The sequence below is a fragment of the Microtus oregoni genome, unplaced genomic scaffold (assembly GCF_018167655.1).
Source record: "Microtus oregoni isolate MIOR12 unplaced genomic scaffold, Mior012 000032F_ref0000030, whole genome shotgun sequence".
NCBI lineage: Eukaryota > Metazoa > Chordata > Mammalia > Rodentia > Cricetidae > Microtus > Microtus oregoni.
Genome location: NW_024543091.1, coordinates 14,185,386 through 14,201,239, shown reverse-complemented (window position 1 = coordinate 14,201,239; position 15,854 = coordinate 14,185,386). Strand labels below are relative to the sequence as shown.

Genomic DNA, 15,854 nt, shown 5'->3' with positions numbered 1-15,854 from the left:
GGGATTAAAGGCATGCACCACTCCCACCTGGCAATAAATGTAAAGTTTTTAAAAACAAAAAAAAAAAAAGTAAATTCAAAGTCATTCTCTTCTACAAGTTTGAGGCCAGTCTGGGATACACAAGTTACTGTCTCAAATAAAAGAAAATAAAGGAAGGTTGTGATTAAATGCCACATTTGGTACACTTGCCCATATCTTCCATGAGATGAGAAGGCTTTCTTTCCTTACTAATATTTCAGGAAGTCATCTGCCTCCAAGACAACACAGAATGGAACCCAGCCCTTATCCCGAGCCAGCGCCTCTGTAGCCGCGGGGAGTGACGTGGGGAAGAACCTGGAGAGAGCTTTAGAGAATGAAGAGTCCCTGGTACCCATGATGCCAAGCAGCTTCATTGATGCGAAGGTACACTGCATATGCTTCTCTCCTGTGTGAAGAAGACTTACCAGGAATGTGTGCTGGGTGTGTTGAAAGAACAAAGGATGGAAGACAGAGGAGGAGTGGGGACAGACACACACTAGATGGGGCTCTGGGAGCTGGGATCCCCATCATTAGTTACTGTGATAATTTGGGCTTTCAGCACCTCTATTTTTTTTAAGATTTATTTATTTATTATGTATAGAGGGCACCAGATCTCATTACAGATGGTTGTGAGCCACCATGTGGTTGCTGGGAATTGAACTCAGGACCTCTAGAAGAGCAGGCAGTGCTCTTACCCACTGAGCCATCTCTCCAGCCCAGCATCAGCACTTTTATTAAATGGTTTTACCTTGAGTTTAATGATTGCCTGTATCAATCCTGTATCGATCCTCAGAGTACACCAGATATAAAGAAGGTTTAGAATTTACTTTTATATAAACCTTTTATATGTGAGAGTGTTTTGTCTGCATGTCTGTCTCTTCATCATGTTTGTGCCCAGTGCCCAGGGACAGCATAAGAGAGCATCAAATCCTCTAGAACTTGAGTTACAGATAGTTATGAGCTAACATATGGGTTTAGGGGATGTGTCCCTGGTTCTCTGAAAAAGCAGCCTGTGTGCTTAACCATTGAGCCATCTTTGTCACCTTCAAAGAATATTTTTTTTTTAAAATAAAAAAGGTATGGGGGGCTGGAGAGATGGCTCAGAGGTTAAGAGCACTGACTGCTCTTCCAGAGGTCCTGAGTTCAATTCCCAGCAACCACATGGTGGCTCACAGCCATCTATAATGAGATCTGGTGCTCTCTTCTGGCATGCAAGCATACATAGAAGGAATGTTGTATACATAATAAATAAATAAATCTTTAAAAAAAAAGAAAAAAGAAAGGTATGGGCTGGAGAGATGACTCGGAACTTAGGAGCATTTTTTTGCTCTTCTAGAGGACCTAGGTTCCATTCCCAGCATCCACATGGTGGCTCGCAACCACCTGTAACTCCACTTCCAAAGGCTCTGACTCCTTCTTCTGACCTCCTGAGGCACATGGTACACATACATACACACAGGCAAAACACTGTACACATAAAATAAAATAAGTAATAAATACACAACAAACAAAGAAATAAACAAGCCAACAAAGATTTGCATACACACCTAAAGATCTTTCTCTTGTATGTCTGCAGAAGTAGATATTACAATGAGGCGTCAATAGAGGGCGCTTCTTCATGTCCTTATCCAGGCTTGTTAAAGCACTATGGACACCAGCTAGAACTTTTGCTTTTTTTTTTTTTGTTGTTGTTGTTGTTGTTATCGTTGTTTTGTTTTTTGTTTTTTTTCCGGAGACAGGGTTTCTTTCTATAGCTCCAGCTATCCTGGAACTCTCCTTATAGACCAAATTGCCTCAAACTCACAGAGATCCACCTGCCTCTGTCTCCTCAGTACTAGGGTAAAAGGTGTACTCCACACCTTGACTCTGTCTCACCTCGTCATATTCTTCGTATAGCTGCTCCGTAACTAATGTGACATGTGTTAGTCACTATTAACCGCAGACACCCACAGCTCTGGGTGTGTGTCCACTGCCTCAGCAAAGAAGGTTTTCTAGAGTGTTAAAGGATTCTTAGAAAAGACGATGACATAGCACACACACAGCGCGCGCGTGCGCGCGCACATACACACACACACACACACACACCCTTGTCCTGCAGAGCCAACCCCATGTGGAAGAGATTTCTCCCTGTGATCAGCCTTCCTTCACAGACCCTTTCCTGAAGTCAACAATGACGAAAACATTTTCAAGTTTTAGGAGCATGGATATTAATTCTTTGCATTTCTTTATTTTGTGTTTCTGATGTATGTGGGCATTTGTATGTCATGGTGCTCACGTGGAGGCCAGAGGATTGTGGGAGTCAGTTCTCTCCTGCTGGGTGGAGTTCGGGACTTGAATCCAGGTCATTAGACCCGTGGCAGGTGCCTTTCTCCTGCTGAGTCATTTCTCCTGCCCACGTTTCTGTTAATTTTAAAAGGTATTTGATTTTTGCTGTTGCATTTGTGTTGTTTGCAGCCTCTTTTAGCTCTTACTTTATAATTAAAAAATCAAGCCCTATTCAACTTATTTCAAATTAATATAGGACATAAAATCTAAAAGGTTGTGTGTGGGCGTGCACATGCATGTGTTTCCTCAAGGCATGTAACCCATACTGACTGCAACTTACTACGTAGACAAAGCTAGCCTTGAACGAATTCCTCAGCTTCTGTCTCTTGGGGATCAAAGCCAGGGCTTCCTTCATACCAGCCACGCACTGTACAAGTGGACTTTGTCCTTGGCCCTAGAGTCCAAAATTGGCAAATACTAGTATATATTGTGGTTCTGTTATTACCAGTTTGGCAGCAGATACAAGAAAAGGTAGGGGAGAAACAAAATGAAGGAGAAGATGGAGAGAAAGAGAGGCAGCATTTAAAGTCAAAGAAGCGGAGAGCAGCTGGAGGCCTGGCCAGTCCCCTTGGTTGGCCTGCAGATGACACCTTGCTTTTGGGTCCAGGATCTTGTTCCTCTCGACTGCTTTTAAACTATGTCAGTCATGCAAAGAAGGTTGAATGGAGAATATAATGAACAAATGCACAAATGATCGTTGATATCTTGTCATAATTCCATACTTTTGCTTGCTATAACAAAAACATGTCAGAGAGAGGGTCAGAAGGTAGGTACAGAGTGAACCAGGCTAGGCATTGGAGTGCATTCCTGTCATGCCTTAGTACACAGGAGTCTGGAGAGGAAGCCAGTGAGCTCCAGGCTAGCATGAGCTTCACAGTGAGACCCGGTCTTACAAAGAATAAATAAACATATGTTTTTCTTGTGATGTGTATGGCTGGTTTTTTTTTCTTCACATGTGTCTGAGCACCACGTATGTGCCTGGTGTGTGTAAGCCAGAAGAGGGCATAGGACCCCCTGGAGTTATGGATGGTTGTGAGCCACCATGTGGGTGCTGGAAATTAAACCTGGGTCCTCTGGAAGAACAGCCAATTCCCTTAGGCATTGAACCATCTCTCCAGCCCTGATGTGATTTTGATGGCAAACAGATGTCCTGAATATGTTTGTTCCTGTGTACAGAGGTGCCGTTTGTGACCTTTGTCTCCTTAGACATTTAAAATCTCTGTGTGCGTCCTGCAGTGAAATCCAATCTCTAATTCTGAGGTGTTTTCTCTTTGTGTTTCCTCAGGGAGGAACTGACCTGATCATCAACAGCTATGGTCCTATAGTTAAAAACAACACCAAGAAAAAGTGGCTTTTTTTCCAAGACAATAAGAAAATGAAAGTTGAGCAGGTAATTCTCCCATGTGAGAATCATTTAGTGTCCATGACATAAAAATGATAATTATAAGTAAGAGGGAAATGGGAACGTGAAAGTCAATAATCTTTGACCGACGTGGTTCAATTCTGACAGTGAAGAGCTGTGTTGAGTGACAGCCAAAAGGACAGTTGAGACAGTCATCAGAGATGTGGTTTTCAGTGGGGCGTGAGGACCATAAGAAAAGAAAGGGACATGAGCTTATATCAAAATAACCAAGGTTGTGGGTTGTTTGTTTGTTTTAGATTTTATTTTTAATTATGGGTGTGTATACCTAAGTAGAGATATGCACGTGCGTACGTAGGCCAGAAGAGGGTGTTGGATCACCTGGAACTGGAGTTACAGGCACGTCAATCACCTGATGTTGGGTGCTAGGCACTACACTCAAGTCTTAACCCCTGAGCCATCTCTCCAGCCCCACCAAGGAAGGTTGTAGCATTTCAGTTGGTATAGTAGTTCAGGAATGCTCCCCGCTGTCCGTGGGAACCAGGGATGCAAACAATCCGTTCACAATGGTGATCTCTATCCGTGCACGTGAACTAGCTTTGGCCTCATTGCTCCCTCATCTGTTTTTGCCCAGACTCCAAGAAGATTCACCCAGCCCGTGTGCTTTTACCAGCCAGGCACCACTGTGCTGATCAGCGAGGAAGACTCCCCCAGCTCCCCAGGCCAGACCGCCAGCTTCCCAAGACCCTTTGGGGCTGCCCTTGATGCTGAGCATTCTGCCAACAGTGAAGGCAGCCACGAGACGGGGGATTCTGGAAGGTTCTCCCACGAGTCCAATGATGAGATCCACCTGTCCTCGGTCATCAGTGGCACACCCCCCACCTCGAATCCTCTCTCCGGTGGCGATTCTGATGGAGATGGTGCCTTGAAGAAGCGCAGAGACCTTGCAGAGCCTTTGCCAGCCGAGCAGACCACCTCCTTGGCCCCACAGCCACCAGAGTCCACGGGGCCGTGCTTTGCAGCCGAGGGGTTTCCCATCTAGACAGCTATGCTCAGGGATTCACAACAAGCGTCTGTTCGAAGGACAATGAACAGGGAGCCAAAGCCTTTTGTGAAAATCTTGATGTCTTACTGTTTATTGTTTTTTTTTTTCATCTTTTAAAAATATTTTTTAATTATTTTTAAGCGCACGAATTTTGAATGTTTCAATTGTCAACAATGTGAAAAAGGGCAGTCAGGATGCTTGACTGGATTCTAAGATGTATCACTGGAGCGGAGGGAAGACTGCCCGAGCCCTCTGCTGAATAGCTACCTCAGTTTGCTTTGGCGGACTCTGAAGAACTGTGCTGCCTCCTCCTGGGCTGGCTTCTCGCAGCGGCGTAGCCAGCAGGACTTCCTAGTGACGCCGCCGTGTGTCTTGTGTGTGTGATGTGTGTGACTGAGGAGTCCGATGGCAAGACGAGGAAGAATGTTGATCTGAAGCTCTGTTTTTTTTTTTTTTTTTTTCTTTTAGAGCTGTAACACCTGCATGATTTGGATAATGTTGTGACCTCTGGCTGTGAGGAGAAAATACGGGACTATATTTATTTGAATGGATGAAACAAAGATGTCTCCTTGGAGAAGCAAACCATTCCGTAGCACATAGGGATCATATCCTTGCCAGGCTGTTGGGATTGGAGCGCCAGAGCAGGAATCCTTCGCTCCAGCCCACACCAGCCTGCCTTCAGCCACCTTCTCTTTGGCCCCACAGTTGGTCAAGGGCTGCGCTGTCTTTTGCAGAACAACTTCAGAGTTTCCGACCTAACTGCAAAACACAATGTAGAAAAGTGGATTTTTTTTTTTTTGGAATGGTTCAGCCAGGCGGTGATGGCGCACGCCTTTAATCCCAGCACTCGGGAGGCTGAGGCAGGTGGATCTCTGTGAGTTCGAGGCCAGCCTGGTCTACAAGAGCTAGTTCCCGGACAGGCTCCGAAAGCTACAGAGAAACCCAGTCTCGGGAAAAAAAAAAAATAGGCCCAATTTGGCTTCAAATGGGGCGAAGAAATGTCATGAAGTATTGAGAATGAAGATACACGAAGCCGTAGAAAATAAGATGAACTTGAGGTTTTTGTAATAGCAGTGCCTTCCAGGATATTATGAAAAATTTTGCCTTATACCTTTTTAATATTCATGAAGATGTTTAGGAAAAAGGGTACCAAAAATTTGCCTTAACAAAGCTTGGCTCTCACTGATAGCTCTAACGTTATCTGGCACCTTGTTAGCATTGTTCTCCTTTGGAAGCGCAGGTTGGCCCCGGGGATGTTGTGCCGTACCAACCCGGTGGCTGACCTCTTGGCTTACTGTCCCACTAACTCCAGGAGTGAGTTCATCCTCTCGCTGGTTTGAAGTCAGCAAGCCCTTAGAGCAGGCCTTCTCAGCCATGAGGAACAACTCCTGTGCTGAGCCTCATGGGAGGGAGAGAAAAAAAGAGATGCCTGAAAGAGAGGCGTGTCCTTAGCCTTTCAGAATCATGGGGTTCACCCTCCCCCACGTTTTTGGAAATGGATTCTGAGTTTTATTTTCAAAGAAGGCCCCTCTGTGGGTTTTCCCCTTGAAACCCTCCCGGCACAGATGAGATAGGTCCTGCCAAATGGAGCCCTAAAGTCAAGGGACCTGCTGGATAATCACCACGCTCTCGACTCCCTTGATGGCCCTGCCGTGTGATTCTAAGGTTTGTGCCAAATCGGGCATGCTTAGAACCCAACCCACGGCTGCCACTTCTGAGCGCAGTCCTGTCCCTTTCACTGTGGGCTTTTTTGGGCAAAATGGGAAAAGAAAAAAAAAGAGAAAGGAAAAAAAAAAAAGCAGAGCTTTAGGTAAATGATGGGAGGCTAGAAAAAGGGCTTCCCGTGCCTTCGCACTCCTGTTTATACTACCTCTCTTTAAAGTTATTCTAGTGTTATTGTTCTTTCCTGTACTCAGGGAATTTTGTTGTGTTTTGTTTTTTGTTTTTGTTTCTCTTGAGCTCATGACGCATGGGCGGGCGCACTGACAGGGTATGGTGTTGTTTGGTTCGTAGTTAAGTATGTGGGCCAACGTCTATCAGTATCTAAAATGAAGAGTATGATGGGAGCGGTTGTTTTCAATCTTCAGAAGCAAACAAAATGTCAAGGTGACGCTTCAGGTTGAGGGCCATGTGCGTTTGAACTGTGTTCTCTGCCTGGGTCCTCTGAAAGGGTCCGAGGGGATGCTGTCCCAAAAGAACGTGCCCTGTGTTTTGATGAATCGGCCCTTACTTACAGTAGACTTTTAGCTTATAGCTATTTGCTAGTTCATTTTTTAGCCTTTTCATTCTATTGTTATGCAGACTTTTCTGTCACAATCCTGTTACCAAAGAATTTCCAGTAGAAAAATGAAATTTCTATTACAATTACCCTAAATCAAGTTCGCTAGAAAAAGCTATAAATAGCCTCAATTTCAAGTAATTTCTAACCCTAAACTGTAGGGTTTATATTGATAGTTACAGATAATTAGACTAGTGATATTAACTACCTTACTGTCTCCAGAGTGTTTAAAAATAAGTTGTAATTTCCTTGCCAACAGATGGTTACAAAGTATTTCGACTGTAGCTTTTTTTTTCCTTCAGCAAGCGAAGAAATCTTTAACTCTATAGTATTAATGTATTTTCAAATTTTTGAAATTGCTTGTTGGAGGGGAAAAAAAACAAATCTTATCACTAAGAATAAATATTTTGATCTCATGGAATAAGGTATTTAATGCTAAACAGAGGCTTTTGGCTTGGTGAAAGCAAGCTTCTGTGAAGTCTGAAGTACGAAATTTTAACTAAAATATTAAGGTTATCATTTCTTTCTTATGGTACCATTACTTCATCATATTTCAACTCCAGATAGGCTGGTATGCAAATTGGTAACTTTCATTTTCTAAATACATATTTGCTAGAAGTACTGATAACCTGCCTGTCATTTTTAATGTCAAATATTACAATATACTGCTCATCAGTATTTTCATACCAAAGAGCATTAAAATATATCATTTAGCCTGTAAGTAAAGATGAGCAGATTTAAAATAAATTTATTTAGAAGCAGATAGGGAATCTAGCTTTAGTGGCAAAAAGAAAAGACGAAAAGCTAAGTTTACATAGTTAAAGGCAATACAGTTATATTGGTATTTATCAGTGTTTTTATTCGAGTACTTTATATCAGCAAATAAAAAGAAATTAAAAACCAAAGATATTTAAGGTTACCTCCGAATATAGAGAAATTTAGCTGTACATTGAACTCTTATTTGTTGTTTTTTATGTTAATGAAGCATCTCTCCAGACCCTCTCCTCTGTGTCCAGATTTTCAGTGAAATCCACTGGTTTATTCACGGGGATATTTTTGATAAATGGTGCTGTGCTTCTTCCGTAAAGCCCCGTGAGTGTGACGGTCACCAGCTAGAACATCAGGCTCTTCTGTCCCTGGGTACATGGGAGCCCCTAAATCCTCCGTAAAGTCTGCATTCCTACATAAAGTCATTCTCTGGTTATTCAGGCAGCTGGAGGAAGGCAAATGAAACAGGCCACTGTTTGGGTGGGCAGCGCTTTGAGTTAAAATGGGGTTCCTAAATTACAAGGTTTTCATTGCACCAAAGGAGCTGAGCTTAATCTCGAATGGAAATCTGGGTGAAGAGAGAATTACTTTTTTAAATGTAGAATCTAGAGATTTATAAAAAAGACATATTTATCTATTAAATGATGTTTTGAAAAGTACCAAGAGTTTAGATGCTGGTGACATGTTACAGGCTTTCTTGCCATTACCTCAAACACAAGCCCCACCAGCAACGCGGCAGTGACTGTGTGTGCATCATGTCTGTGCTTTTTGGAGGGCTTTTCTGAAAAAAAATTTTTTTTAAAGGCTCATGGCCGACGACTCAGGAGCACTGCTGAAGTCCTTAGGAAGACACCATTGGAAAGAGTTCTTTGTGTCCTCAAAAGCGAGCATGGCAGCCTGGTGCACTCCTTTGATCAGTCGCAGTAGGCAGGTATCTGAGGTCCAGTCCTGGTGCCATTCCAGGAAACGTTACCGCCCATGAGTCGGTCAGTGACTGTTGCGACCGATTCGCTTCTGTACACTTGCATAGCAGGTGTCCGTTTCGAATACCAGATGTGTGGGGGGGGGGGGACAAAAGTTTGAACTGTATTGTCAAAAGCTGTCATTTTTCTGAGGCCAACCATGTGTTTTGCATATTTTCTGCCTGAACATTTACTACGTGCGTCTCTGATAAAACTGCTTTGGCTGAAGTCAGAAAGAGCGCAGAGCGGCGGGTTCTGGAGACCGCCACGCACAGCCGTTCATCTGACTGTGGATTGTATTGATGTTTAGAAGGCAGCCGTAGGTTCTGTGCTGGGTTGCTTATGCTCAGGATGTGAGTGCCCAGGCTAATGCAATGTGTGTGTTACCGGCTTTTCTACCAGGTGGGTTCTGTGCCGCTTTCCCGGCAAACCATCACCAATTTAGTGGTTGCAAGCAGCAGCGCCTAAGTATCTTACAACTCTGCGGGGCAGAACTCTTTTCCTTTTTGAGGAAGTTTTTTTGCTCTGAAATTCTGCCATCCTGGAACTTGCTATGGAAACCAGACTGGCTTTGAACTGGTGGTGCTCCTCCTGCCTCATACTCCCGAGATGACAGGTGTGGGCCATCGGCCCAGCTATAGGCTAAGATGAAGCTGCCAAGGGGGCTGCCTTCCCCCTGGGAGCCGAGAGGAGATGCCAGTCCCTTGTCTTTGGCTTTTAAAGACTGTGAACTCATTTTTCTTCAAAACCAGCAACATAGCCCCTCTCCTTCTCTTTTTTTGACTCCAAGAAAGAAAGATTCTTTGGTTCTGTGTATTCATTTGGTTAGATTATTCTGGCCTTCTTCGTCCAAGATGATGTCCTTAGTTTCTTCTGTCATGTATTGTAGGATTCTCACAGGTTCTGAGGGTTCCTCTGTAGACTTCTGAGTGGTCATTGTTTTCCTACTACAGATCCGTCAATTCTGCGGAATTCCTCTCAGAAGCTTGGTACTAGGTTTTCAAGATATAGCAAATCTGATGTTCCCTTTCCCCTGGAAGCACCTTTAAAATGTCAAAGACTGGAAAAAATAGGCCCTGTAGTTTGTTCAAAGTGCATTAAAATCTGTCTCTAAAACCCCTTCAAAGCCAATTCAACTTTTTTTCTTTTACTTTTTTTTTTTTAAGTGGGGGATTTGAGGCAGGGTTTCTCTGTGTAGCCCTGGTTGTCCTGGTACTTGCTCTGTAGACCAGGCTGGCCTGAACTCAGAGATTCACCTGCCTCTACCTCCCAAATGCTGGGATTAAAGGCATATGCTACCGTTGCCTGGCTCCTAACTCCACTCCAGATCTTATCTATGTTTTCAGAGGGGAAAAAAAATCTCTTAAATATTTGCCTCCAACTATGTTGGATTCATCAGAAAGTTTTGGAAACCTTTTTTCTCTCTTCAAATGATAATGCTGGAGCAGGGCTGAGGAAAGGACTCAACGCATAAGGGATCCTAGATAGATGAGCAAGACGGCAGAATCACCCTTTGCTTTCTTTCCAAACACACTGGTATGTACTGCCTTGCAGCCTGGTTTCTGCCTTCACTTAAACAGTGACGGATGTTCCACCTTCTAATTGGTCAGCTCTGAAGCTTCCCGTGGCCCTTGCCTCGTCCCACTCCGTCAGCACGTGTAGTTCCTAGGATGCGCTGAACTTTTCCACCTGCTTCATCTTCTAGTTGTTCTTTTCCTGGATGTTTTAGACCCCAAAGCTCTAGTTCGTTCTAATGTCTGATTATTTCAAGCTGGCCTCCTTTCAGTTTTGAAGGATGACTTCAAATTCTACCCTGACTGATATTCGGGATTTCTTTAGCAGAGAGAGAAAGCTGTTTCCATTCACAGGATGCTAGCCAGGAGGAGATGCTCAATACGGAAAAGCTAAGTGTCTTGAACACAGCCACTGAGCGCTGAGATTAAAAGTGTACCATCCTCCCAACCTCATCTGCATTTCTAACAAATGCACTCTTTCCTTGTTCGCATCAGCCAGCTTCGCTCCATCGATGGCCTGCAAAGTTTTGGCCTGCAAAGTTTTACAGGTTTCCTCAAGTTTCTGATACATTCTTGACTTAAACCTTTAGAAAGAATGTTTCTTTTCCTACTGAACTCTCTTAAAAAAAAAAACAAAACAAAAACAAAGCTACTCTTCCTGCTGTCATAGAGTTTCTTATTTGCCACATTGTGTTATCTGTTCCGTTCCCAGACTAAAACCCTTTCCTGGTGGTAAGCCTGAACACAGACATTGCCTTAGCCCCTCTCTAGAGTATAGGACAGGTGTTAAGAAAATCTGTCTGTCTGTTACTGTCATTGAACAAAAGTTGATGTCTGTACGTGTAGGATTTTTTTTTCTATTTCAAAGATGTGAATTTAATGAAGTGCGGGAGCCAGTTAAGTTATTTTCTGTAGTAGGTGTTCTGGGTCCTGCCACTCTCTGCTTCCTTGTAAGGGCAGCATTTGCCAGCTTCAGCGTGGACTGTGGAGCTGAGCTACATTCGATTTCTACTTGACTCAGGGGACCAGCTCAGCAGACTCCATTGCGTGAAGACGGTGAATGTTTGTCTTGATTTTTGAATGTATTTTTTAAAACGTCTTCTTAAAACATATGTTGTTTAACGATGTGGGTTTGTTTTCTGTTCCTAGCATGATAGCAAATATTTCCTAGTATCCGTCCACTACCCCGTGTGGTTTGTATTCTGCCCTACAGGTCATGCCAAAAAGTGAATGAAAGTTTAAATGCCAAAATGTTTATGAAAACTGCTGTCTACATACTGATGGATTGCACAGTTTAAATAAAACTTTTCCTTAGTTAAAAAGCAAATGGTACGCGTTTTCCTTCTTTGGAGACTAGAGAGTGGATATCAGAACAGTTGGAAGGGATGACTTATTAAGTGCGTATTCCTGCATCTGGCCTCCCTTTAAGAATTGTAGCCACGGGGCTGGAGAGATGGCTCAGTGGTTAAGAGCATTGCCTGCTCTTCCAAAGGTCCTGAGTTCAATTCCCAGCAACCACATGGTGGCTCACAACCATCTGTAATGAGGTCTGGTGCCCTCTTCTGGCCTGCAGGCATACACACAGATAGAATACTGTATACATAATAAATAAATAAATATTTAAAAAAAAAGAATTGTAGCCACGTAGCGTGTACTGTATAATGGCAAGAACACACCTTTCCCATTCCTGCTGGTTGGTGCACGTTCAGGAAGCAAACATGAGGTGACCCAAAGGCTCTGGGCATGTTCAGGTCCACAAGGCATTGACTCCATGAAGAAGATGCTAGAATGAGGGTTTGGGATGACAAGAGGAGCCTGGAAACCTTTTCTTTAAGAACATCTAGGGGCTGGAGAGATGGCTCAGTGGTTAAGAGCATTGCCTGCTCTTCCAAAGGTCCTGAGTTCAATTCCCAGCAACCACATGGTGGCTCACAACCATCTGGAATGAGGTCTGGTGCCCTCTTCTGGCCTGTAGACATACACACAGACAGAATATTGTATACATAATAAATAAATAAATATTTAAAAAAAAAAAAGAACATCTAAAGTTGGAGCTGGAGAGGTGACTCAGTGGTTAAAAGTGGTCCAGTCAGATGACCGGTTAATGCTGGGACCCAAGTAAAAGTGACTGAGCATGTGCAAAAACAAAAATAAGGAACAAGCACTCATGGGTACAGCACAATAGTACCTGGGCATGTAACTTAAACACTTACATTAGGAAGACATACAGGGCCTGAAGAGATGACTCAGTGGGTAAAGGTGATTGCTGCCATCCTGATGACCTGAGTTCAATCCCCAGAACCACACAGTGGAAGGAGAGAACTGACTTCCGAAATTTGTCCTCTGGTCTCCACATAGGTCTACTTGTGCCCTCACATACCTTAGAAATGCATGTTGGCCTCAATTCTATTCTTGGCTGTCCCCATTTGGTTCTGGATGAATCTTCTTTGTATCTGAAGCCGGGGTCTCAGCACTGAGACCGTCACTCTGAAGAGTGAAACCTGGTTGAGGGGTGAAGATCAACTCTGGAACTCAGGTCTCATGGATTTGACTACAGCAAGGTGAAGGGACGTTTTTGAGAGAAATTATACTGGGGAGATGAGAGTTGGGTGGAAAAAGCGTGTATTAGTAGTGACTTGTCTATGCTGTAGTGCAGCGTAAGAAAGGCGGGGTTTGGGGGCTGGAGAGATGGCTCAAGTGGTTAAGAGCACTGCCTGCTCTTCCAAAGGTCCTGAGTTCAATTCCCAGCAACCACATGGTGGCTCATAACCATCTGTAATGAGGTCTGGTGCCCTCTTCTGGCCTGCAGATATACACACAGACAGAATGTTGTATACATAATAAATAAATAAATATTATAAAAAAGAAAGGCGGGGTTTGTGGCTCACAGGCTGAGCACAACATCTATCGTGATGGGTATCACGATGCTGGAGCATGAAGCGCCCAATCACATCACATCCCCAGTCAGGAAGCAGAAAGATCAGCTCCCTTTCTCTTTATTCAATCCAAGCCCCCGAAAAGTAGGATGGTGCCGCCCATGACTAAGGTCTTCCACCTTAGTTAACATAATCTAACTCATTCCTCACAAGCGTGCCCTGATGCTAGTCGCCTAACTAATCCTAGATCCTGACAAACTGACGGTTTTCTCCAGGTCTGCAAGACGGTGTCAATATGATGCTAGGTCAGCTTTCCTTTGACACTTAAAGGTTTGTATCCATGAGGCTTGATCAGTGTGCTGAGGCCAAGTGACAACTCGTCATAAGCATCTGGCATCTCCCAGGGGCGATGGGAGTGAAAGACCATGACAGACACAAAAGTGTGAAGAGTGTGTGTATTTCTGTGTAAAAGCACCATGTCCTAACTCAGGTCCTCATGCTTATCTGGCGGGCAATATTCAGTATTCTGCTTTTTGAAACAAGGTTTCAGTGTGGAGCTTTGGCTGGCTTGGAGCACAGATATCCACCTGCCTCTGCCTCCAGAGTGTTAGGATTAATGCCGTGCACCACCACATGCTACAGCTAGGCTATTCTTTTCCTAAAGCAGCTAATGTAGGGTTTTACCTTGGGCATTGCCTGGGCACTAGAATGCCTTGTCTGTAAGGTCTGTAAGTCTTGTCTATAGAAAGATGAGACTCCCATTTGGTTAGTTATAGGTCCTCTTGGGCTTAAGGAGTACTTGTCTACGGTTAGATGTAGAAACAAACTGTGGTTTACCTAACTGAAGAGTAGTCTGCACCTAGTTGCTCTTAGTACAGTTACTAGAAAAACCTAACAACAAACCAGAAAACCTCATAAAAGTTCATCAAAGAATGTCAGAGTTAGAAGACATCTTAGAGATGAAGCACCACTCACTTGATAAATCAGAAACTGAACGTCAAGAGTGTGTGCCTCATTTGTCCCAGGTCACATAGCCCAAGGGGAAAATGTGAACTACCAGTCAAATCTAACTTATAGTCTCCTTGGTTTGGCGTGGGGGGAATCTCCCTACAACTTGCCCATGTATGGTCCCTTTTCCCAATGCTCTTCTACTGTTAATTCCCTGTTTTGAAGAGCCCAGTTATTACATATCCAAGGCAGGGGGCGTTGCAGAAACACGAGTTCGAACCACGGGCACGGGGAATGTGGGGCGTCCACACACCCACCTAAGAACTATGCCACTTTCTCTGACAAAGTTTTCCTGAAATCCGACTGCGAGGCCAAGATGCCTGCTGGGGCTGGGATGAAGTTGGGAGCTGCTGTTTCCTTGGGGAGGCTGGGGCAGGGCGTGCAGAGAGGCGTGGAGCCGGGGATCTTGGGGACTAGAGGGCAGAGAGCAGCCCGGGGCGCAGAGGAGCTGGATGCAGAATTGGAGGGTTTGGGGCCTTGGAGGGCGACGGGGAGCGCAGAGCAGGACGTTGCGCCCTTGCGCCCTGCACGGGGTGCGCGGAACCTGGGAGTCTTGGGCCTTGGAGGGCAGCGGAGAGCGTGGAGCCCGAGCTGCGGGACGCAGACGGGAGACGCAGAGCTGGCGGTACTGGGCCTTGGAGGGCGCAGGGACCCCGGCGCATAGGGGTGCAGGGTTAACGCGGGGCCTGGTGCGCACGGCCCCGGAGCGCAGCGCAGTCCGCAAGCGAGGCCGCGGCCTTGGAGCTCCGTGCGGGTGAGGGTGCGGGGCTCCGCGCGCCCTGGGTCCCCGCCCCCGAGGCCCGACCCCGTGCTGGGTTGTAGAGCACAGGCGGGGCGGGGAGGCCTCGGGACCGCGCCACGTCCCCCGAGCGGCCACTGCAGGCCGGGGGCTTTTGTGTCCGCGGAGGCCGCGTCTCCCCCGCGCGCGGGCGGAGCGCAGCGCAACGCGGCCCAGGGCGCGCGTATTCTGCGGGCCGGGCGCGGGCGCCGCCCCCAGGCCGCGGCCCTGAACCCGGCTGAGCCCCGCGTGTGTGCGGAGCCCCGAGGCCTCGGCCGCCTCCCAAACTTTTAAAAGTCGGTCCGCGGCCCTGCCGGCCTGGGCTCCGAGCTCGGCCGGGAGGACCCCGGGGACCAGGAGGAGGACCCGGAGGACCAGAAGGAGGACCCGGAGGAGGAGGGGCCACCGCATCAAAGACGCCGGCTTCCCGCGGCCCAGGGGCGAGCCATGCGCGGCGGTCGGTAATGTCAGCGGAACAGGACAAGGAGCCCATCGCGCTAAAGAGAGTTCGAGGTAACCGAGCAGGGTCGGGAGGACCGGGGGAGTGCGGGGCCACAGGGAGGCCACCGTGGCGGCCCAGGCCTAAGTGCGCGGTCCCAGGCGCGCGGGGTCCCCACTTTGTGTGCAGACGTGCGGCGCTCAGCATCCCTTCCTACCAGACTCCTCTCCTGCTTCCCACCGTACAGCACAATAGACACCTCGGGGCGAAAAAGAGACACCCGCGAACAATACCCACTCCCACCCCCCAGAAAACTAAGTTGTACTGCTAGAGAGTTGAGGCGCTTTGAGGAAGCACCTCCCTCCAAAAGGCAACACATATTCGCTATATTTTTCTTTAGTTTAGGGAGAGAAACCAGATACATTGAGAAGGCGTTTTCTTTATTAACCAATAAGATTAAGAATCGAATCATCCAGAAATCAG

General features: G+C 45.9%; 2 protein-coding genes across 4 annotated transcripts in view; both read left to right on the top strand.

Annotated features, from left to right (window-relative positions):
- The window catches only part of Prtg (protogenin), a 108,886-nt gene extending 104,141 nt beyond the window's left edge, over positions 1–4,745 (top strand). The window contains exons 18-20 of the mRNA XM_041679824.1: positions 240–402; positions 3,629–3,733; positions 4,338–4,745. Of these exons, the coding sequence (XP_041535758.1) occupies positions 240–402; positions 3,629–3,733; positions 4,338–4,745 (676 nt within the window). The remainder of the gene's footprint in view (positions 1–239; positions 403–3,628; positions 3,734–4,337) is intronic.
- A 9,813-nt stretch (positions 4,746–14,558) lies between these two features.
- Positions 14,559–15,854, top strand: part of Pygo1 (pygopus family PHD finger 1) — a 29,748-nt gene continuing 28,452 nt past the window's right edge. For all 3 annotated transcript variants that reach the window (XR_005976722.1, XM_041679576.1, XM_041679575.1), the window contains exon 1: positions 14,559–15,445. Coding sequence is in view for 2 of the 3 variants with exons in the window: in XM_041679576.1 (XP_041535510.1) it covers positions 15,397–15,445 (49 nt within the window). In the remaining variant the exon portion in view is untranslated. The remainder of the gene's footprint in view (positions 15,446–15,854) is intronic.